This window comes from Ranitomeya imitator, chromosome 1 (genome assembly GCF_032444005.1).
Source record: "Ranitomeya imitator isolate aRanImi1 chromosome 1, aRanImi1.pri, whole genome shotgun sequence".
NCBI lineage: Eukaryota > Metazoa > Chordata > Amphibia > Anura > Dendrobatidae > Ranitomeya > Ranitomeya imitator.
Window position 1 is genome coordinate 417508090 of NC_091282.1, and position 24469 is coordinate 417532558.

The window sequence follows — 24469 nt, forward strand, 5'->3', positions numbered from 1 at the left end:
AAAAAAGTACTAAATAAATGCTAAAAAGAATGAACATGTGCATTTATATTTAAAAACCACTTGCTGTGCATATATTCATCGGGAGCTTTAACCACATCCAGAGGTTGTCCACCACTTTTACATTGATGCCCTATCCTTAGGATCGGGCATCAACGTCTGATTGGTGGGGTCCGGCACTCTGCACCCCCACAGATGAGCGGTAATCAGTGGCGGCATCCGCCGGGGAGAAATACTTGTGGAACATGGCCTCCGCAGGGTACTACACATCTGCCTCCTATTCAGTTCAATAGGAGGCGAGTGTGCAATGAGAAGCCCCCAACACTACAAGTAGACAGCGAAATTCTGCATGCAAGTACTTCCAGCCAGCAGGCGCCACCGGCAGTGATGACAGGTGATTGGCGGGGGTGCCCAGTGCTAGATCCCGACAATCGGGCATTGATGCTTGATCCTAAGGATAGGGCATCAATGTAAAAGTAGTGGACAACCTTTTTTTTTTTCCAAAGATGCAAAGCTGTTAGAAGACGAGACCTGACCATTCTTCATCTTCTGCCTTGAACTCGCTCTCCTAGATTATGCAGTACAGTCCCTGAGCTCTGCTGTTGGTTGTAACATCAGCGTAACAGGCAATAACTGACACTGGGAGCAGCACTGGGACCTGGGGAGGGTGACTAAAGCTTCTGTTTACACCAACCCGCAGCTGGGAGAAACCAGAAACCCCTTTAAGACTTTAAAGTGTGTCCCTTTTCAGGAAATCCTTCTTCTTCAGGTTTCCGTAATCTTTTCTTGGTGGGTGGCATGTACTGGAGCACGTGGCTGCACTCGGTGAGACCTGGCTGTTTGTACAGTTGCTCTGGGTGGAGAGATTTTAGGTAACAAGGTACCAGAAGTTCTGGTGGTTTTTGTTCTGTTGTGTAGTGACAGAGCTCTTGTATCCCACAAAGTAAGTAGAGCATGACTACCCCATGAAAATAAACATTGTGCGGTGAGGAGGATAGTAAGCCATGACTGCGCATAGAAACCACAAAGCCGAATACATGGAAAATAACTGCATTAGTTTTGTATTTCGCTTTTATCTGGAATTTACTGAGGTTACATCAGTTCTTAGCTCAGATTTAAAGTGGTTTACGTACTCGGTCATTATTTTTGAGGTTTGGATTCATAGTATAGACTCTTTTCTTTTTTCACCTTTTTCCATTCTGGAAGTTGGTTTTGGATATTTTTATTTTGCTAACCTGTATAATGCCATTAATTCTAAGCACTTTACATCAATGAGTCCACGGAGGATGACCATTTAAATTCCCTGTCAGCATGTCCAAAGAGCTTAATTTAAAGAGCTCTTTAAAGTTTCATGTTCTTACATTCTTTTTTTACTTCATTTTTGTGTTTTCTTTAGGATTTTTTTTGCTTAAATCCTCTTCTTACTCCTTTGCGTTATGGTCATTTTTTTTTTTTAATTCTAGAAGTTGATCAGTAATAGACCTTTTTGTTTGATTTCCCCAGGCACTGGTGAGAGTGGGAAAAGTACCTTCATTAAGCAGATGAGAATTATCCACGGCTCCGGTTACACAGATGAAGATCGTCGAGGTTTCACAAAGTTGGTGTATCAAAATATATTTACCGCCATGCAATCTATGATCCGAGCAATGGACACGCTAAGGATACAGTACTCTTCAGAGCAAAACATGGTAAGTTCATGCATCCGCTGTTAAAAGCGATATCCAGGAATTTCTATGGAAAGACTTAAGGAATATGACAACCGTGTATTTCCTTGGGATGGAATAACTTTGTTCTGATCCTTGTTTTCTTAATATAACATTGATGGGTTTGGATTTTGGTGATTTTGTGTTCAAGAAATGCTGTTTAAAGAGAAACTGATCAAGACTTTATATCCCAAACTAAAGGCATGTATGCAAAGGCGCTTTTAATGTGGAGTGAACACTTGGCCTTCTTGTAGAAATCGGTTTTTGGCTGTGTGCACACGTTCCGGATGTTTTGCGTTTTTTGCTATAAAAACCGTGAAAAAAACGCATCCATTAAGCATCCTATTAATAAATGCAATCCGCAATTTTTTGTGCACGTGTTGCTTTTTTTTCCGTGAAAATAATGCATCGCGGTTAAAAACGCAGCATGTTCATTAATTTTGCCGATTTTTTTTTTTTTTTTTTTTGGCGGATTTCCCGCTATTTAATGCATTGGGAAGCGCCGGAAAAAAATGTGAAAAAATCTGCACAAAAAACACGCAAAAAAAAAACCATGAAAAAAACGCATGCGGATTTCCTGCAGAAAAAGAAGTCCAGTTTTGTTCAAGAAATTTCTGCAAAGAATCCTGACATGTGCACATAGCCTAACTCTTTTAGAAACATGTTTAGTTGAATTCATATGGTAATGAGCTGCAGGTACAGTGGGCGGACCCTGCACTCACCGCTCGACTGCTTCTGCGCCTCTTTCCTGCTGCCTGCCTCCTTTATATGACTGACTGGTCACTGGAGCACGAGTAATCTTAGTCAGAAATAGGAGAGGAGCAGTAGAGCGGTAAGTGCAGCGCTCGCCCACTGAACCTGCAACTCATTACCATATAAATGCAACTAAGGATATCTCTAAAACGGGAAAACGGATTTCTACTGGAAAGGTAAGGATTTATTCTGCATTAAAGCGCCTTTTTCTACTTAACGGTAAAAAATCCTGATCACAGGTTCTCTTTAAACAGAATCCATTATTCCTTTTCCTCCACAAGACACATTATCTTTCAGTTGTTTGCATTCACTGCTTAATCTTTGACTCTATAAACTGTGTAAAGAAAGACCTTCATGGAAAATTGTAAATGCTCCAGAGTTTATGTTCATGTCGGTAGGTTGTTTTTACAAAGAATGTTTGTCTATTGGACTGCCCCATCAGCGATATTCTATTCATACATAGAACGGAGGCCTATATCTCTTATAGTACCAGAGAAACTAGCATTCCTAAAAATCTGCTGTTTTTATAAATGACTACTGCTACCACCCAGTCTTCAGGTTTTAGACTGTGAGGCTGATCGCTAAAAGCTCATTTTGGTGCTTCTGTTAAAGGGAACATACCACCAGAAATAATGCTGCTAAACTGCAGGTTAGCAGCATTATTATTACTGTCCGGTGCCGGCACGCAGGTGAATGGAAGGGAGAAAATGATCTTTATTCTCCCTGCGAGCATTCGGTATTCAGTCATGGAGGCGGGGCGGCGCCGTGTCAGTCACCCCTCTAAGAATCCAGAGCGGCCCTTACTGACAGCCGGCAGCAATCTAGTGTCAGTCAGGGCCGGGGGTGCGGTTACAGCAGCCGCTCTGGATTCTTAGAGCGGTGACTGAACTGGCGCCACCCGCCTCCATGACTGAAACCGAATGCTGGCGGGAGAATAAAGATAATTTTCTCCCTGCTGCATTTGACTGCATTGACCCCATATCTGTAGGTTAATGGCGTTATATCCAGTGATAGGTTCCCTTTAAATTGTTGTGATTGGGGTCCTCCTCACTCTCCTCCAACAAATATATCTTGCAAAGAAAGGATAGGGCAGTTTAAACTTAATTATTCGTTAATTTTATTTTCAAGGGAGTTAAGCCGCTATCAGAGGTGTCATGAATGCTCGGCTGAGCTCGTGCCTGTATAGGGGAATCGGAAAGATGGCTGCCTGCCATACGAACATTCAGTTGACAGCTATTTCATGTGTTTGACCAACTTTACTGTCCTCCATCCTGAAAGGGGTTGTCTCCTGAACAAAAGTTCATTTTAATCAAGAGATCTTGAAATAATAATTTCCACAATTGGGTGTGTGTAAATAAAATGTTCCTGTGCTGAGATAATCTTATACATGTGCCCCTGCTGTGTACTGTGTAATGGTTCTGTCTGACCATCCAGAAACATTGTCTGTATATGCCACAGCTTCTGGGCGGGGGAGGGGGGGAGAAAAAGGAGAGTATACTGTCTGTTCCTCATGTGGCCCCTTGGGAAAATGAATTGGTCTAAAGGTACCGTCACATTTAGCGACGCTGCAGCGATATAGACAACGATGCCGAACGCTGCAGCGTCGCTGTTTAGGTCGTTGTGTGGTCGCTGAAGAGCTGTCAAACAGACAGCTCTCCAGCGACCAACGATGCCAAAGTCCCCGGGTAACCAGGGTAAACATGGGGTTACTAAGCGCAGGGCCGCGCTTAGTAACCCGATGTTTACCCTGGTTACCCTGATAAAAGTTAAAAAAAACAAACACTACATACTTACATTCCGGTGTCTGTCCCCCGGCGTCAGCTTCCCTGCACTGTGTCAGCGCCGGCCGGCCGTAAAGCAGAGCACAGCGGTGACGTCACCGCTGTGCTCTGCTTTACGGCCGGCCGGCGCTGACACAGTCAGTGCGGGAAGCTGATGCCGGGGGACAGCCACCGGAATGTAAGTATGTAGTGTTTGTTTTTTTTAACTTTTACCAGGGTAAACATTGGGTTACTAAGCGCGGCCCTGCGCTTAGTAACCCGATATTTACCCTGGTTACCAGTGAACACATCGCTGGATCGGCGTCACACACGCCGATCCAGCGACGACAGCGGGTGATCAGCGACCAAAAAAAAGGTCATGATCTCCCAGCAGGAGCCTGATTGTTGGTCGCTGTCACGCATAACGATTTCGTTAACGATATCGTTGCTACGTCACAAAAAGCAACGATATCGTTAATGAAATCGTTATGTGTGAAGGTACCTTAAGCTCTTGTTTTTATTTCAGTGGTGAGACAGTCTAGTAGTCTCTGGAAGACCAGTATGTGAATGCAGGCCAGAAATCAGCAGCCCGCTAGATGCAGTGAGGGTGGGAGTTAGTCATGTGTGTGCTGCAATGAATCATGGGAAACGTAGTCTGGATGGTTGGCAGGAGTGCTTGCAGGAGGCGCAGAGCATAAACCATAGGAAACTGCATGGATGGCTGCAGGGTGGTGAATGGGAGCTAAAAATATAAAAGTAAGGTATTGGGGGTTCCTGGCATCACCATATTGACAGCAAAAAAATGTTTGTGCGTGAAAAGTAAAAAAAAAAAAAAAAAAAAAAAAGTTTTAAAAAATATGCACAGATCTAAAATCTTAAAAGCTCAAATCACCCTCCGTTTCCATCATTGAAAATAAATATTTAAAAAGGTAAATACACATGTGGTATGGGTTCAGTGAAGTCCGATCTATCAAAATAGAAAAACAAATAACCCGATCGGTAAACACAGTGAGCGGGGAAAAAAAATCAAGAACGCCAAAATAATTTTTTTTTTTTTTTTTAGTCACCAAAATTTCATAAAAAGGCTGTAATAAGCGATCAAAAAAATCACATCCATCCCAAAATGGTATTGAAACAAACGTCATCTCGGCCCGCAACAAAACACGTGTCAAACTTCAGTAACCCTCACATCGCTGGGGCATATAAATACAAAAGCGAGGTGGACAGCCATGTACATGGGCAAGATAATCAAATGTGCCTCTTGACTTTTCAACTGAACTGTCATTTCCATGTGTTTTCCCAGCTCTTTATAGAACCGTATAAAGAAAAATCTGCTTAAAACCCCCAGTTCAACAGCGTCTTAGACGCCCAGTGGGCATGAGTTTTCATCAGATCGTATCCATTTGCTTGGCAGATGAGCGCAGCAGAGTTTCAGCAATTCCTAGTTAGTGCTCTTTATTCTGTATTGTTCCCCCACAGCTTTTACATATCGAGGAATTCCATTATGGGCAATAAACGTCCTATAGTGTAGATTTCTTATAATAAGTTTGGGCCAAGATCAGAGAGAGGGCATATTTGACTATTTTCCAGACAGTCTTCCCCTGCAGTGTTCTTAGATGACATGAATATTGGCTTTCTACTGCTCCGTAGCGGTGCATAGTTTCTGCACAAGGTGAGGTTTAATAGTATCTGGAAAGTATCTGTTTTGCTTTTGCATGAGAGCATAATTCTGATTTCAGCTCTGCTTTTTATTTGCTTACTAGAGAGGTAACAGGCGGCACTGGAGACTAATCTTGTGCCCGGTACCACCTGTCATTTCTCCTGCCTGGCTGTGACTGCTGTTTAGTTACTGTGTGTGCCGATACAGTTTGCGTTCAGGAGGATCACCGGGTGGATGGCGTTCATCAATGTGTGGACAATTATTGTAAAGACTCCATTTACCGCACTGACTGCGAAGATCTATCTGCTAGAGGAGATGTATTTATCGAGCATCCCAATATCCAGTGCAAAACTGTGCCCGTCAAAGTGGCATCGTATCTGCTTTTCTGAGTTCCCATTAGTGCAAAGTGCAGTTAAAAATTACTTTTGTATTTACGGTACTTATTTTTCAAGTTGCAAGTATTCCCATCTCCAAAATCCTAACCCACCATGTAGTAAGTGTAATAATAATATAATAGTAAATGCCTTGTATAGTTCTCCTGATTTGCCATGTCACTTACCCTATTTACAGTAGCTTAGGTACCCATGGTTACAACCACTTAACAGCTTACTGACTGTCGCTATATGAGTGGTGGTAACCATGGAGACCGAAACTACTGTAATGCCCTGCACATGGGGTGAGCGACTTGGTAAATCAGAAGAACTAAACTAGATTTCTAATTGGAGGTATTATTGTTATTATTCCTACTACATGTTAGTATAAGACTTTGGAGATGAGAATATGCCTTTAAGCCTAGGGTCACACCACCATATTGTCTCTCCAATAGAATCGGACAGATTAATCAAACGCTGATCGGAGTTTACTTAGCGTGATCAGATTTTCTCAGATGAATAGAATATATAGAATTATTTTTCCATCCTTTACATTTATCAGTCCATGAAAATCGGACTGCACTCAGATATCATCCAAGTGCCATCCAATTTGTTTATTTATTTTTTAAATGACGGAGCAATTGACTTCCATGACTTGGGTGTTATCTGGATTTACAGATGCAAATCTGACATGTGCAGGGCCCCATAAAATTACACTGGACTGAGTGGGATCCAATGTTTTTGTCGAACCGAAAATACTGTGCTGTGCACGAGCCCTTATTGTTTCAAGGGAGTAGTATATTTTGGCACTAAAAGCAGGTGCGGGTCTTATCTTGTTTTTGCTGGTCATCCCCTTTATCACCTATCCACTGGATACATTATCCACATTGTAAAGCGGAGTGGCAGGTCAGGCATCCGCCATTCATTCTTTACGGGACTGTCAGTAAAAGCAGGCAGCCCCAAAGGGAATTACTAGAGCGCAGGTCTAGCATGTGCATGGTCTCTCCATTAAAAGTTTCTAGTTTTGCCAATCAGCAGATGGACCCCCACTAACTAACAAGTCTGTCCTATCCATTAGATAGGTGAGAACGTAATTTCACTCCACAATCCCTTAAACATACGTGTTATAGCCTATGTAGAGTCTGGATAGTAAGACATTATTTGTATCATTTGAAATTAAAACCACAAACTGGGTCAGATGAGACCAAAATGTAACTTTTTGGCCACCATGGAGATGAGGGCCCTGCATACCAGGCTGAGGATGAAGGAACCGTTCTACCCAGGATGAGGATGAGGGGGCCGTTCTACCCAGACTGAGGATGAGGGGGCCGTTCTACCCAGACTGAGGATGAGGGGGCCGTTCTACCCAGGCTGAGGATGAAGGAACCGTTCTACCCAGGATGAGGATGAGGGGGCCATTCTACCCAGACTGAGGATGAAGGGGCCGTTCTACCCAGGATGAGGGTGAGGGGGCCGTTCTACCCAGACTGAGGGTGAGGGGGCCATTCTACCCAGACTGAGGATGAGGGGGCTGTTCTATCCAGACTGAGGGTGAGGGGGCTGTTCTACCCAGACTGAGGATGAGGGGGCTGTTCTATCCAGACTGAGGGTGAGGAGGCCGTTCTACCCAGGCTGAGGATGAGGGGGCTGTTCTATCCAGACTGAGGGTGAGGGGGCTGTTCTACCCAGACTGAGGGTGAGGAGGCCGTTCTACCGAGGCTGGGGATTTTACATACTGAATTGACCACATTTTTTGCTGCAAGTTTTTTTTCCTAATTTCCTCCTCTAAAACCTAGGTGCGTCTTTTGAGGAAAATTGGAGGAGCTGGAGCAGTTTTGCCTTGAGAAATCGGCAAATGGGCCAAAATCCCAGTGGCCAGATATGGAAAGCTCATAGAAACTTATCCGAAGTGACTTTTATAGCTGTAATTGCCGCAAAAGGAGGCTTTACAAAGAGCGGACTTTAGAGGGGTGAATAGTTACGCGCACTGAAGTTTTCAGTTATTTTTGTCCTATTTGTTGTTTGCTTCACAAGAAAAAGAAAACCAAATGTTCACAGTTGTTGCCATGTTTCCTACACAAGCCCTCCAAAAAAAGAAAACTAGTGAAATTCCAGATTTTAAGATAGCCAAAGACAAAATAAATGCCACGGGGTGAATGCTTTCACAAGCCGCTGTAGATCATTCTGCTTTGGAGTCAAACATTCAATTAGTATATGTTGTGGCTAATATTTTTAGAATTGTCCAAATCTCACTTTTCATCAAGTCAAATAAAAAAAAAAAACCCTAAAGTTAAGCACTTGGAATTAATCCTGAAAATTAATTGGAAGGGAGCATTTCCTACAATCTGGCAACAATCTGGGACAGTCAAACCAGTCCTACTAATTCCACTCTTGCTGGGATTTCACAATAGGGTTCCTTCTGGTGATCACATTGGAGTCTTTGTCCATTGTTCTAGCCGGCTTGTGCATACTTTTGCTGTGGTTTGTTTAATAAAAAAAAGGGGATGCTAAACATCACTGTCATTTTTGGTGATAATTTACGGAAAAAGAAGTGTATGGATTATATAGTCGTGCCTTGAATGGTACCCAGAGCTAATTGAAGTGTTAATTGTTGCTTGGAGCTTTTTTTATATAGTGCAATTCTTGCTGGGGGTTCACACTGCGTTAGTGTGACCTGTTTAACGGACTACGTTACACCGCGGCATAACGCGGTGTAACGTAGTCCACTAACGCTGCCATTACTTTCAATGGCGGACGCAAACCATTGTGGGCGTGCGCTAGCGATGTTCCGTCATTGAGTTGTTTGATGAACAAAATATACCTAAAATCAAGAAGGGTCTGGATGCCTTTCTTGATAAATATAATACTACAGGTCATGTGTACTATATTCTGTGATGGGACGTTGATCCAGGGAACTAGTCTGATTGCCGTATGTGGAGATGGGAAGGATACGGGCTATTAGTGTCTGCCCTGTGGGGTTTGTGGCTTCCTCTGGGTCACATTAGGCTACAGTGAGCTCGATGGTCTTGGTTTTTAATGTTGAAGGTAGACCTATGAACTGGTGAGGAAGCATTGTCACTGAAGCAACAACAGATTTACAAAGTTACTATACTGATCAATTATTTTTTTTATTTCATTTACGTAATTATTTGTAGCCTTTTATATCTGATTGTAGAGCATTACTTTCCCATTAAAGTTCTGTAAAATCTGTCACTAGTCTGTGCTCTTTCCGTATCAGAAACTGATAGGCTGAAGATGCCTGCGCTGCAGGTCCATTTCCGTTGGAACCCATTCTGCTGCGTGAGGATGAAACTTGTTAAAGCCTCAGTCACTTGCCTGCTGCTGTATTCGCTGTCAGAGCTACAGATAAAGGTCACTGACTCCATTGTGGCGTGACGATCGTCATACGGTCACTGTTTTAGTCTGTAAGTTACATCAGTGACATTTTTATCATCCGTTTCTGAGAAGCGGAGTCCAAATTGACAAACAATATGGCTGACCTTCCTGTTGCCATTTTTGAAAAAAAAAAAAAAAAAAAAAAAAAAAAAAGGTTCATCACAATGAAACAGAAAAACTCCAGTTTTTCTGTGATTAGAAAAAAAGATAGCGTAATTTCCAGACAGTCTCACCTTCTGATCCAGCAGGAGGAGGCCTCGCATATTAACAGCCGCTCAGATTGTTGCTTGTGCGGTGTTACATTACCGTCAGATCTGTTCATGTGTAACCAAACACGACTCGTGTTATTTTAACAAGCATTTTCTAGATTTTTGGAATTTGCCTACCTTTTTAACTTGCTTAACCTTTAAAACGAAGCTTGGTTTTAGCTATTTGGATAGCAAATGCAATTCTACCATTCTACTATTGTTCCTGGCTTCAGTACATGGTGACACTGGAGTACGAGGCACAAGGAAGCAGTAAAGTATTCGAACTGAAAGGCAAATAATGAATTGGAGAGCTGTCCCTGCACCAGCAGGCGGAAATGCTTACAGTTTGTCATCTCTCCCCACAAAAAAAATAAATATATATTATAAGCCTCAAATGTGAAATATGTTCTACTGTGTTGAATCTATGAAGTCAAATATAGAATTGGATAAAGCTGCAGGTGCTGGTGGGGAAGCATTGCTTATATAGCGTGGCCATATTCTGCGGCACTTTACATTCATTACAGTCGCTGTCCCCATCGGGGCTCACAATCTACATTCCCTATCGGTATGTCTTTGGAGTGTGGGAGGAAACCCACGCAAACATGGGGACAACAACATACAAACTCCGGGCAGATGTTGTCCTTGGTGGGATTTCTGGTCCCAGCTCTGCAAACAGTGCTAACCACTGAGCCACTGAGGTTTTGACTTGGGTATTACTACTATGCATTTCACGTTGTCGGGGTAAAACAAATCTAGTAATAAACAGTACATGGCTGTAACACTGCTTGAAGTGACCAGAGTGTAATCGTTTGTATGGTCACCTTCACTAGCTGGCAAAATAGCACAGCTTCTTGGGCTACGTTCGGACATGTTTTTCTATTTGGGAACAGACGAAATTAGGCAATGTTCACACGTTGCGTTTTTTTCCTGCTCTCTTGGCAGTAAAGAAGCTGCTGACAAATAGCAGGTTTTGCTGCTTTTTGCTGCCTTTTTGTTGTCTCTTGTGCACGCTGATACAACTTCCTTTTAACACTGCAAAAACACAAGAGTGCTGAAAGCAGTGACCTGCTGCAGTAAGCGAAAACGCAGCAGTTTTCCAAATTGGTCAGGGAAAAAAAACAGCAATGTGTGTGCATGAGATTTCTGAAATCTCATGCCGTGTGCTGGTACTGTAAAACACAGCTTAAAATTTGTATTAGAAAAAAACACAGCAAAAACTCATCGCGTGAACAATAGCCTTAATGTCTAAAAGGAATCTGTGGCGTAACTGATGCAAGCAGAAGCGGAGAACATCCATCTATAATATAATGCTGGGAGCGTCACTCTGTCCGAAGCCTTTATAGACTGTGCAAGCGCCAGCGCAGTCTGGGCCTCACAGAGTGACGCTCCCAGGAGATCGCGGTATGCGTAAACACTGAACGCACACAGCGATCTCCACCGGAGAGGCAGGGACCGCCAGGAGGGTAAGTATATTCACCTGTCCCCCGTTCCAGCGCTGCGTGCGGCTCCGTCTCCCGGGTCCTCTGCTGTGACGTTCACAGTTCAGAGGGCGCGATGACGCGCTTAATGCGGCGCGCAGCGGTGGAACGGGACAGACAGGTGAGTATAGCAAGTGCTGGGGGGCCTGAGCTAGCGGTGACTCCGGCACCTGACCCCCACAGCGCGCCGGTGTCCCCGCCTGCTCAGGCCCCCAGCACTCGGCGCCCAGCGACGATAGGTGAGTATGGTATTTTTTTTTTTATATATATCGCAGCAGCATACGGGGCATATACAATGAAGCATCTTATGGGGGGCATATACAATGAAGCATCTTATGGGGGGCATATAATACAATGGAGCATCTTATGGGGGGCATATAATACAATGGAGCATCTTATGGGGGGCATATAATACAATGGAGCATCTTATGGGGGGCATATAATACAGTGGAGCATCTTATGGGGCCATCAACCATAATGGAGCAGTGTACGGGGGCATATATTATGGAGCATCTTATGGGGGCCATAAATCTTTATGGAGCAGTGTACGGGGGCATACCAACTGGAGCGTCTTATGGGGGCCATAAACCTTTATGGAGCAGTGTACGGGGGCATACACACTGGAGCGTCTTATGGGGGCCATAAATCTTTATGGAGCAGTGTACGGGGGGCATACACACTGGAGCGTCTTATGGGGGCCATAAACCTTTATGGAGCAGTGTACGGGGGGGGCATACACACTGGAGCGTCTTATGGGGACCATAAACCTTTATGGAGCAGTGTACGGGGGGGGGCATACACACTGGAGCGTCTTATGGGGGCCATAAACCTTTATGGAGCAGTGTACGGGGGGGGGGCATACACTATGGAGTGTCTTATGGGGGCCATAAACCATAATGGAGCAGTGTACGGGGGCATATACTATGGAGCATCTTATGGGGGCCATCAACCATAATGGAGCAGCGTATGGGGCATATGGATGGGAGAAGCAAACTAAAGAATGGTGGCGCAGGATGGGAGCAGCACATGACAGTATAGGGCAGCACATGACAGAACAGGGGCACAGGATGGGAGCAGCACATGACAGAACAGGGGCACAGGATGGGAGCAGCACATGACAGAACAGGGGCGCAGGATGGGAGCAGCACATGACAGGATGGGAGCAGCAAATTACAGAATGGAGGCGCAGGATGGGTGCAGAACATGTCAGAATGGAGGCGCAGGATGGGAGCAGCACATGTCAGAATGGGGGCGCAGGATGGGAGCAGCACATGTCAGAATGGGGGCGCAGGATGGGAGCAGCACATGTCAGAATGGGGGCGCAAGATGGGAGCAGCACATGTCAGAATGGGGGCGCAGGATGGGTGCAACACATGACAGAATGGGGGCGCAAGATGGGTGCAACACATGGCAGGATGGGGGCGTAGGATGGGTGCAGCACATGTCAGAATGGGGGTGCAGGATGGGAGTAGCACATGACAGGATGGGGACGCAGGATGGAGCAGCACATACCAGGATGGAGACCATATACCAATATAGATGCTCGCCACCCGGGCGTAGAACGGGTTCAATAGCTAGTTGATTAATATGGGGGATGTCTGGGTTTCCATTATGCGTCCATTTTAGACCATTAAGGGAACCTGATAGAGGGATCGCTGTCTGATTTTTCATAATGTTCTTAGTTTTTAGAAGGGGGAATAGTGGTAAACTTTTAAAGAGACCCTGACAGCTGCACCATGCACTGACTGTATGATCTCAGCCAGGTAAGCTTGACTCTGAATCACAGTGGTGTTTCTGAGAAATATATACTTAATAGCTGCCGAGACTAAATCCGTTCTATAGACCAATAGCCAGAGACAAAAGTAACTTGTGTGTCAGGTTCTCTTTAACCCCTTCATGACCCAGCCTATATTGACCTTAAAGACCTGGCCGTTTTTTGTAATTCTGACCAGTGTCCCTTTATGAGGTAATAACTCAGGAACGCTTCACCGAATCCTAGCGGTTCTGAGACTGTTTTTTCATGACATATTGGGCTTCATGTTATTGGTAAATGTAGGTCGATCATTTTTGCGTTTTTGTGAAATAAAATGGAAATTTGGTTAAAATTTTGAAAATTTAGCAATTTTCAAATTTTGAATTTTTATTCTGTTAAACGAGAGAGTTATGTGACACAAAATAGTTAATAAATAACATTACCCACATGTCTACTTTATATCAGCACAATTTTGGAACCAAAATTCTTTTTTGCTAGGAAGTTATAAGGGTTAAAATTTGACCAGCGATTTCTCATTTTTACAGCAAAATTTACAAAACCATTTTTTTTAGGGACCACCTCACATTTGAAGTCAGTTTGAGGGGTCTATATGGCTGAAAATACCCAAAAGTGACACCATTTTAAAAACTGCACCCCTCAAGGTACTCAAAACCACATTCAAGAAGTTTATTAACCCTTCAGGTGCTTCACAGCAGCAGAAGCAACATGGAAGGAAAAAATGAACATTTAACTTTTTAGTCACAAAAATGATGTTTTAGCAACAATTTTTTTTATTTTCCCAAAGGTAAAAAGAGAAACTGGACACCAAAAGTTATTATACAATTTGTCCTGAGTACACAGATACCCCATATGTTGGGGGGGAACCACTGTTTGGGCGCACGACAGGGCTCGGAAGGGAAGGAGCGCCATTTGACTTTTTCAATGAAAAATTGGCTCCAATCTTTAGTGGACACCATGTCGCGTTTGGAGAGCCCCTCTGTGCCTAAACATTGGAGCTCCCCCGCAAGTGATGCCATTTTGGAAAATAGACCCCCCCAAGGAGCTTATCTAGATGCATAGTGAGCACGTTGAACCCCCAGGTGCTTCACAAATTGATCCGTAAAAATGAAAAAGTACTTTTTTTTTTGCACAAAAAATTTTTTAGCCTCAATTTTTCATTTTTACATGGGCAACAGGAGAAATTGCCCTACACATTTTTGGATCCATTTTATCCTGAGTACATCGATACCTCACATGTGGTCACAAACCACTGTTTGGGCACACGGTAGGGCTCGGAAGGGAAGGAGCGCCATTTGACTTTTGAATGAAAAATTAGCTCCAATCGTTTGCTGACACCATGTCGCGTTTGAAGAGCCCCTGTGTGCCTAAACATTGGAGCTTCCCCACATGTGACCCCATTTTGGAAACTAGACCTCCCAAGGAACTAATATAGATGTGTGGTGACCACTTTAAACCCTCAAGTGCTTCACAGAAGTTTATAACGCAGAGCCGTGAAAATAAAAAATCATTTTTCTTTCCTCAAAAATTATGTCTTAGCAAGCAATTTTTTATTTTCGCAAGGGTAACAGAAGAAATTGGACCCCAATAATTGTTGCCCAGTTTGTCCTGAGTATGCTGGTACCTCATATGTGGGGGTAAACCACTGTTTAGGCACACGTCGGGGCTCGGAAGGGAGGGAGCACCATTTGACTTTTTGAATGCAAGATTGACTGGAATTAATGGTGGCGCCATCTTGCGTTTGGAGACCCCTGATGTGCCGTAACAGTGGAACCCCCTCAATTCTACATCCAACACTAACCCCAACACACCCCTAACCCTAATCCAACTCTAGCCATAACCCTAATCACAACCCTAACCCCAACTCACCCCTAACCACAACCCTAACCCCAACACACCCCTAACTCTAACCATAACCCTAACCACAGCCTAATCTTAACCCTATTTCCAACCCTAGCCCTAATTCCAACCCTAACCCTAAGGCTATGTGCCCACGTTGCGGATTCGTGTGACATTTTTCTGCACCATTTTTGAAAAATCCGCAGGTAAAAGGCATTGCATTTTACCTGCGGATTTACCGCGGATTTCCAGTGTTTTTTGTGCGAATTTCACCTGCGGATTCCTATTAAGGAACAGGTGTAAAACGCTGCGGAATCCGCACAAAGAATTAACATGCTGCAGATAATACAACACAGCGTTTCCGTGCGGTATTTTCCGCACCATGAGCACAGCGGATTTGGTTTTCCATAGGTTTACATGGTACTGTAAACCTGATGGAAAACTGCCACGAATCCGCAGCGGCCAATCTGCTGCGGATCCGCAGCCAAATCCGCACCGTGTGCACAAAGCCTAATTCTAACCCTAACCCTGGTTCTAACCCTAATTCTAGCCGTAACCCAAACCCTAACCCTAAGGACAGGTTCACACTGCGCTAGCAGCAGTCCTTTCAGCACATACGCTAACGGGCTGCTCCTAGCGCAAGTGCTGACGTTTGCATCGCGCTAGCGCAGATAGAGCATCTGCTAGCTCTATCTGCGCTAGCAGTGACGGACCCGGAAACGCTGCAGCCCGCGTCCCTTGGTCCGTCACTCAATGACGGCACATCCCTAGCGTACACCCATTGTGGGCGTGCGCTAGTGATGCGTCCGACATTGCTGTCACTAGCGGCCGTAACGGACTACGTTACACCACGTTTTTGCCGTGGGGTAACGTATTCCGACTAACGGACTGCTTAGACGCAGTGTGAACTAACCCTAACCCTAGTGGGGCAAAGAAAAAAAAAATTTTTTTCTTTATTTTATTTTTGTCCCTACCTATGGGGGTGATAAAGGGGGGGTTTATTTATTATTTTTTTTATTTTGATCGCTGTGATAGAACCTACCGGGAGGGACACAGGTCGGTAAGTATGAGGGTGGGGGGGTGATCGGACAGCGGGGGGGGGGGGGGGGGGGTGACGGAGGGGAGCGGAGGAGAGCATTTGAGAGGGCGGAGGACCGGAGGGGAGGCGATCATTCGCTGGGGCGGGGGGGGGGGCTTGTCAGATCACGATCTCCAGCCATGGCTGATGCTATTGCAGCATCGGCTATGGCTGGATTGTAATATTTCACCAATTTTCATTGGTGAAATATTACTATCGCTCCGATTGAAAGTGAAAGTGAAACGTCACTTTCAACAGCCAATCAGAGCGATCGTAGCCACGTGGGGGGGGTGGGTGAAGCCACCCCCCCTGGGCTAAAGTACCACTCCCCCTGTCCCTGCAGGCCGAGTGAAATTACAGTTAACCCTTTCACCCGGCCTGCAGGAGCCCAATCCGGCCATGACGCATATGCTGCGTCACAGGTCGGATTGGCACAGGTTTTCATGACGCATACGGTGCGTCAAAGGTCGGGAAGGGGTTAAAGTTGTTTGTTTTTTTTTAAGTTCTAAAAAGTGACAAATTACAGACCCAGTAATAATCCATGGGCTCCCATGGTTGCCATTTGCATCTATTAAGCAACTTTGTGATCTCTCTTTAGAAGATCAGTCCAGGAGGGGAAAGAAGCGGATTTCTCTGATAATTTCAATTCTATGGAGGGGGAGAGGTAGACAGATATTGCTGTAAGATCACCTGAAACGACCGTTATTTGTGCAACTTAATGACCACCAACATCTCCTTTCTCCGTAATCAGAAAATCTATATTCATTGAGGACAGATTTTTACCCATGAATTGTGAATTTTGAGAATGATCGATCAGTCCAGCTGGGGAAAGAAGCAGAATTCTCTTACACGATATATTACAAAGTTCTCATTTGCATGTGTACTATTTGTTTGATTTTTTTTTTTTAATGGGACTTTAATGGTAGGTATTAGTAACATATTCTATTAGAGATGCTTTCTTCGGGAGCTCAGGCCTTTTAAAGGGGATTTCTTCATGCTTGCATTCATGTTTAAAGGGACTCTGTCACCAAACCCTTCTGAGAACGTCATGAGGTATGGCAGAGACCCTGATTCCAATGATGCATCACTTATTGGTTTTCTTTGCTGTCATTTTGATGCTTTGCTGTGTTCTGTAGCTTTGATTAAAAACTGTTTTCTCTGCTGCATATTTATCAGCTCGGTGACTACTGAGTTCTGTATAACTTAGTCCACACCGCTTATTGACAGCTTTGTGTACACACTGCATAGGCAGAAAGCTGCCAATCAGGGTTGGGGTTATACAGTGCTCTTGAATAATGAGGACTACTTGGCAGCAGGTTTACTGCAGCAAGCAGCCCAGTAATTGATACATTGCGGGAATCGGGGTCTCTCCCCCACATCATGCTGCTCTCAGATTAAGCAGTGAAAACCTGATGACGGATTTCCTATAAAAGAGATGCTAGGAATATAGTTGCCATAAAGCTCCCACAACTCTATACCAATAATTTTCCACTGTCGTATATTGTCCATATACTATAAAAGCACAGGTCAATGGGTCACATTTTTACAAGTTCTGTTTTACTAAAATGTTTGTTCTCCCTTCAGTCTGATTTACTTTTACTCGCTTCCCAAATATTTCATCTAATGGAAACAAACGTTGGCTACAGTAACAAGAATGAAAGCATAATGGTGTTGCCACTTGAAGAGTATGCAGAGGGTCTCCATTAAATGACTGCAACATTGTTTTATCCAAATCCAAGATACGATCAGTATTTATTTAATGATGATTTTGGTAATGTATATATTTACATCTTTCCGTTCCTTGAATTTCGCATTCCATCCACCGGCCAGGACGCTGCATACGTGGTGTAGTAGTTCTGCTGCTCCTCTCATCTAGGGGAGTATATGTGACCCATAAGCTCCTGTGCTTCTACACCAACTATTCCTGTCCCCCCAGTCTAGTGACCTTTAACCCCCTCTTTCCATGAGGAATGTGCTGATTCTGGCTGGACACACTGACAGGTAGACTGAGCGTTCTCTGGATAATGGGACCACTGACCTTTTAGTATTGTCATTACACCATTATTATCCTTTGTTAAATGAATATTTTCTGTTGATTTTGCCCATCAAGAGACCAAACGTCCTGCATTTTATTCCAGATCATACTATAGCCCAGCGGTGACGGCCGTGAACTTCTGTCATTGTCTGTGAATCATTGTCCTGTGAGACTGAACTGTATGTTACATTGGAGGGCATGTGATGATGGGCGTCTATGGGAAGGAAAAGGAAGAGCGTGTTCTGTATGTGCATCCTGTGTAATATAGCAACCTTCTCATGTATGCCGCTACTTCTCCAGCCAAAAAACAGAAAAGCAAATCCGAATTAGTGCAGGTAACATGCTGTTCATTTACATCATCGAAACAAATGTTACATTGAATCATTTCCAATCAAATGTCCACCTAATGAGACCTGGTCAGAGAATGCCTTGGTTGGCGTTTTTCAGCGCAGGCAGTGCTGACGTCACCCACGGAATGGGACTGCAGTGACCATGACTAGTTGCCACCACTGCACTGCCCAGGACGCTGTGTAGGACTTGTTCTAGATCTGCCTCCGCCATAGACATTAGATACTTGGCTGTGTTTTTTTTTTTTTTTTTTTTCCGATTTCCTTTTTTTCTTTCACCTTAATGCATTGAGATTCTGGTTTGGCTATTATCCTAAGTCATGTGACAAGACTCGTTAAAGGGTCAACATTGACTTGTAGGATTGCTACCTCTAGTTCTCTTCCTCTCTGAAGAGACAATTTGCATAATTAGCATATTTCCCAGAGGAGCATTGCGGCTTTAAGTCTCCTCATCTTGGCATGCTTGGCATGTCGATCTCCGCAGGGAGAAGCGATACTTCTTAATGCATGTTAATACAACAACTAGCGGTAACTGTTTTTTAGCACGCAGCCAGCATATCTTGCATCTTTTTAGCCAGAATATAGTAGTAGTACATGCTTTAGAAATAGGTGCCCTGGATTTCTGTATGTATGGTGGCATGGCTTTAGCTATACAATTCATGTCACCATATATAGTGCTATTTGCCTTTTTTTTTAAGTGGTCCACAAGAAGGGATGACTGCTTTAAATCAGACAGCATGAGAAGTGATAGTGATCAGTTTAGCTGGTCCCCGTCATATTTATAGGACATGGAGAGCTAGTGAGGCCTTCCCTGGGATCCAGACGAGGTTCATCTGTTCGAGTCCTTTATGACCCCTTTCCCCAATGATTGGACATACACAATGCTTAGGAGATTCATACTTAATCCATGCTATACAATATGTTATGCTGAGGGAGTAATATTTAGGTTTCTTCACTTTTTTATGCATCAAACAGCGATACTGACTAATGCACACTTGCTAACAATAAATATTCTACTATTAATTGTAATTAGTTTGCAATTATTGGCTGGCCTGTTTATACAGGCAATATGCTCAGCCCTGTACATAATCCGATTTTTGCTCTGAGTAAAAAGAAACCTCCTATAAATCTAAGGTTTTTTTTTTTATACTGATCAGAAGGTAACACTTATTATTGGCTGATTGACACTGTAAACTAGGGTTTGCATTATGGCCTTTGCACATTTTGGAAGCAATGCAACATAAGTCAAAGTTTATTATAACGACTCCAGAGCACATATTTAAACAAAGAAAAAAAGGGCAATTTTACACTAAATAGTAGAAAAAAGCCCCAACGCCTACACAAGAGGCAACCCACTCCATATTAACACTATAAACAGGAGAACCAGGAGTATAATAGGTATATAAATTTATTACAAATACAGGGTATAAATATACATACAGTAAGTGACGTAAGATTATAGTATATAAGCAGAGAACACAATATAAAGTGCAAGAAAGGATGGAAACACAGGAAACCAGTATCCACCCAGTGTGCGGGAGCACAAAAAAAAAAATCCAAAACAGTCTGATACATCAGACTGAAAATACACAGCGCTTCAGGAAGCCAGTAGTACATATAATAAAGTGACAAATCGTCACTAATAGTGAAATATTGGGGCTTACCGCAGATAAGAAGGGCTACACCGCACACCGGACCGGAACCAGGATAAAAAGTCCAACATGCCCGATCCTCCCTTTCTCCTACATTATCTGTCATGGGAGAGTCGTGAGGCCCTTACATATTCACGTCCATTTATAAGTCCATCGGGTCATGTAAAGATAGTGCCTAACAAACGCCCATCACATAAATGCGTTCACTTTACATTCACTTTCAGAGGTTATTTACTGTATCTCCTTTGACAACAAAAAACTGACTTTTTGAAATTCTTCTTGCCCAATTATCTGCTGTCGGTGGAAAATCGGGTCACCTATCCCCAGTAAACATTAGGTTTTGTGATGCTCTGGATATTCGCTGTGCAGAAAGAAGTGTCTTAAGGTACCGTCACACTAAGCGACGCTGCAGCGATACCGACAACGATGTAGATCGCTGCAGCGTCGCTGTTTGGTCGCTGCAGAGCTGTCACACAGACAGCTCTCCAGCGACCAACGAACCTGAAGTCCCCGGGTAACCAGGGTAAACATCGGGTTACTAAGCGCAGGGCCGCGCTTAGTAACCCGATGTTTACCCTGGTTACCGTTGTAAATGTAAAAAAACAAACAGTACATACTTACATTCCCGGTGTCTGGTCAGGTCCCTCGCCTTCAGCTTCCAGCACTGACTGAGCACCGGCCGGCCGTAAAGTACAGCGGTGACGTCACCGCTGTGCTCTGCTTTACGACTGGCCGGCGCTCACCAGTCAGTGCGGGAAGCTGAAGGCGAGGGACCTGACCAGACACCGGAATGTAAGTATGTACTGTTTGTTTTTTTACATTTACAACGGTAACCAGGGTAAACATCGGGTTACTAAGCGCGGCCCTGCGCTTAGTAACCCGATGTTTACCCTGGTTACCAGTGAAGACATTGCTGAATCGGCGTCACACACGCCGATTCAGCGATGTCAGCGGGAGATCCAGCGACAAAATAAAGTGCTGGACTTTCCCCAACGACCAACGAGCAGGGGCCTGATCGTTGGTCGCTGTCACACAGAACGATTTTGTTAACGATATCGTTGCTACGTCACAAAAAGCAACGATATCGTTAACGATATCGTTCAGTGTGACGGTACCTTTACAGTTCCAGCAAGGTGAATTGGTGTTATAGAAGTCTCTTGCCCACTGTGCTTTTTTTTTTTTTTTCACTCCTTGTAAACTAACCATTTTAAAACTGAAACTTGAATGCAATATTGACAGTCTACAGGTAAAAGACAAACATTTAATCTGTAATCCTTGACTGGATCAGTAACATTTTATGAAAGCTACGTAGCAGGAAGTATCCAAAAGAAGGCCGCTTTTATTTATGGTGTGAGCAGGAAGATCTCAACATAGTTTTAGAAAATTGGCCCAGGAAATCTGCAAAGACGCACTAAATACATGGCATGGGAGCTGTCACGGAGTTACCGCGACAGAGCAGTACCAGAAGACCGCAGCGTCTGATGACTCCTGCTCCACCGCTGAGAAGAAGCACTTCAGTATATTAAATGTTTTGTTTTCTTTCAGCAGGACAGGGGTTAATTGGCCATGTGGAAATCCCTACATTCAGCTGTGCTAGGTTAGCCACTCCTCTCTCTTATAAAAGCTAGGCCTTCAGTCCAGGTCCTTGTCTGAGTTAGCACTTGCTACATAAACCTGGAGAGTGAGGAGCTGGTGTCTGGAGAGCTGGAGGAGTTTATTGTGCGACTGTTGCTTGGTTTGTAGGCCTGGAAATTCCTCATCCTTCCTGCCTTATTTTCTTCCTCCGTCCTTCACACCCTTGTGAATACCTCTGTTATTTGTGAGAGTATACAGTATTTGTGTGAGTGGAATTTTTTTCTACCCTTGTCTTTGTTCCCCTTTCTGTCGGGTTAGTGTACTGCGGTACACGGTAGCGCCTCTCTTCCTCAGCTGGGGGAAGGGGACAGACGCAGGGCTGCAGTTAGGAGACAGGGCAAGGGCAGAGGCCCCGGCATCCTCACCATCTGAGGTATCTTGGGGAACAGGGCGAGTTAGGGCACCCCTTAGTGCTAGGGCCAGGAAAGATGTCCCGGGTCCCATTTTACTCGCCAGTCCTATCGTGAGAAGAACGTGGCCTTAAAGTATCTAATAGTATTACTAGCTTACTGTTGATGTGAAATTTCAGTATGCGTCTAGTTAACATCTTATTATTGGGATGATGACATATATTTTCTATCAAATATCCTTGTGCCAAGGCGTTATTTTGCCAGACCCCAATACTGTGTACTGATCCTCACACGGATACGCGCTTGGCCCTGTTTACCTCTCTGGCGCCTGTGCGTACTCCAGTGATAAGCTTGGGAATGAACAGCAGGGCTTAGTGGCCAGTACCTTTTCTAGCATTAACCTCTTAGGAGCTTGATTGATTGTTGATGACCTGCTGAAATGATGTTTTGTGCTTCACGTGCAATTGTTGTCCTATCACCAATAGAATTTAGTAGTGAGATTTAGGCTAGGTTCACATTGCGTTAGGGCGATCCGTTTAATGGATTCGTTAATTAGTGGCACTCACGCAGTGTAACGGATCCGTTAACGCACCCATTGCCATACATTATCGTAACGCATGTCAAAATCGGCATGCGTTAGCGATGATGCATTACTTTGTGACGCACCCTCGAATGCGGGCTACCGCTTTTTCAGGTACGTTGGGTCTAACGCACAGCGAACGGACACGTTCGCTGTGCATAGACTTCTATTGTTAACGCATGCCAACTCAATGGTACCATGTGTTAGCGCGATTGTAGAAAAAGATTTTGTCCATCAGCGTTAGCGCATCAGTTTAACGGATCGTTGAACGGATGGCACTAATGCGATGTGAACCTAGCCTTAGAAATATTGACCCATTTAGCAAACTACTTGTTTTTTTTTTTTTTTTTTACGAATCTATTCATCTGAGCTATGATCTGTTCTAAATATATGTATCTGAGGCCCCATTTATATCACTTTTTTTTTGTGTTCATTGAGCTTTTATGCTAGTAATGCTACCAACACACAAGCAAATTTGAACATTATAGTATGTAATTTATGCCCGTGGGGGCGTTGGATACCTATGATTGATTCTAAACCTTTGTATCCATAACCTTTGGCATCCGAATATGTATGGTATGGTATACCTCGTGACATTAAAGACATACCTTAATAGTTTATTGGTGACGGATACCACTGCTTGGGTGGATTTTCATGCCGTAGGCAAATCTACTGCAAGGTCCACATGTTTGTAATGAAGATTTTGGTTCAGATTTGTCATGGATATGAAGCAGAATTTCTGAGGATGAAATTTACAGTACTTTTCCTGCAACTCTTCCTATAAATGTGCATTTAAGGACGACCTATCACAAGTTCAAAAGTGTCTACTTTTTGCTCTTATTCTGTTCCTGCTGCTCAACTGAGTCTGATTTTTTTTTTTTTTTTAATGTAATATTACAGCCCTTGTGAATCTACTTTTAGGCATTCGTCACAGCTGCTGTTTATATGTATTGATCATTTCCCAAGATGAAGAACAAGATATGAACAAAACGAACATTTGGATGTGCATACACTTGCAAGGCTGTGGGGGAGGGGAGAGAGAAATATAGTAATCTGGAGATAGGATGATATTAGGCCACGTTCAGTATTTGGTCAGTATATTACATCAGTATGTGTAAGCCAAGACCAGGAGCTGAACAATCCGAGGAAAAGTAGAATAGAAACACATCCCCACTTCTGTATTTATCACCCACTCCTGGTTTTGGCTTACAAATACTGATGGAAAATACTGAACATGTGAACATAGCCTTAGAGGGATCTTGTATTTGGATGAGATGGTGTGAATGGTGTGCTTGATAGAAGAATACCAAAATGAGGGTTAAATGTATATGTAAAGTGTAAAGGCCCCGTCACACATAGCGAGATCGCTAGCGAGATCGCTGCTGAGTCACAAGTTTTGTGAAGCAACAGCGATCTCAGTAGCGATCTCGCTATGTGTGACACGTAGCAGCGATCAGGCCCCTGCTGTGAGATCGCTGGTCGTGTCGGAATGGCCTGGGCCATTTTTTAATCGTTGAGGTCCCGCTGACATCGCTGAATCGGCGTGTGACGCCGATTCAGCGAGGTCTTCGCTGGTAACCAGGGTAAACATCGGGTTACTAAGCGCAGGGCCGCGCTTAGTAACCCGATGTTTACCCTGGTTACCATCGTTAAAGTAAAAAAAACAAACGCTACATACTTACCTACCGCTGTCTGTCCCCGGCGCTGGGCTTCTCTGCTCTGGCTGTGAGCGGCGGGCAGCTGGAAAGCAGAGCACAGCGGTGACGTCACCGCTCTGCTTTCCGGCCGCTGTGCTCACAGCCAGAGCAGAGAAGCC

At 44.0% G+C, this 24469-nt stretch overlaps 1 protein-coding gene across 1 annotated transcript in view; it reads left to right on the top strand.

Annotated features, from left to right (window-relative positions):
• Window positions 1-24469, top strand: part of LOC138675050 (guanine nucleotide-binding protein subunit alpha-14) — a 259185-nt gene that overhangs the window by 154198 nt on the left and 80518 nt on the right. Inside the window, exon 2 of the mRNA XM_069763012.1 lies at window positions 1501-1685. Within this exon, the coding sequence (XP_069619113.1) occupies window positions 1501-1685 (185 nt within the window). The remainder of the gene's footprint in view (window positions 1-1500; window positions 1686-24469) is intronic.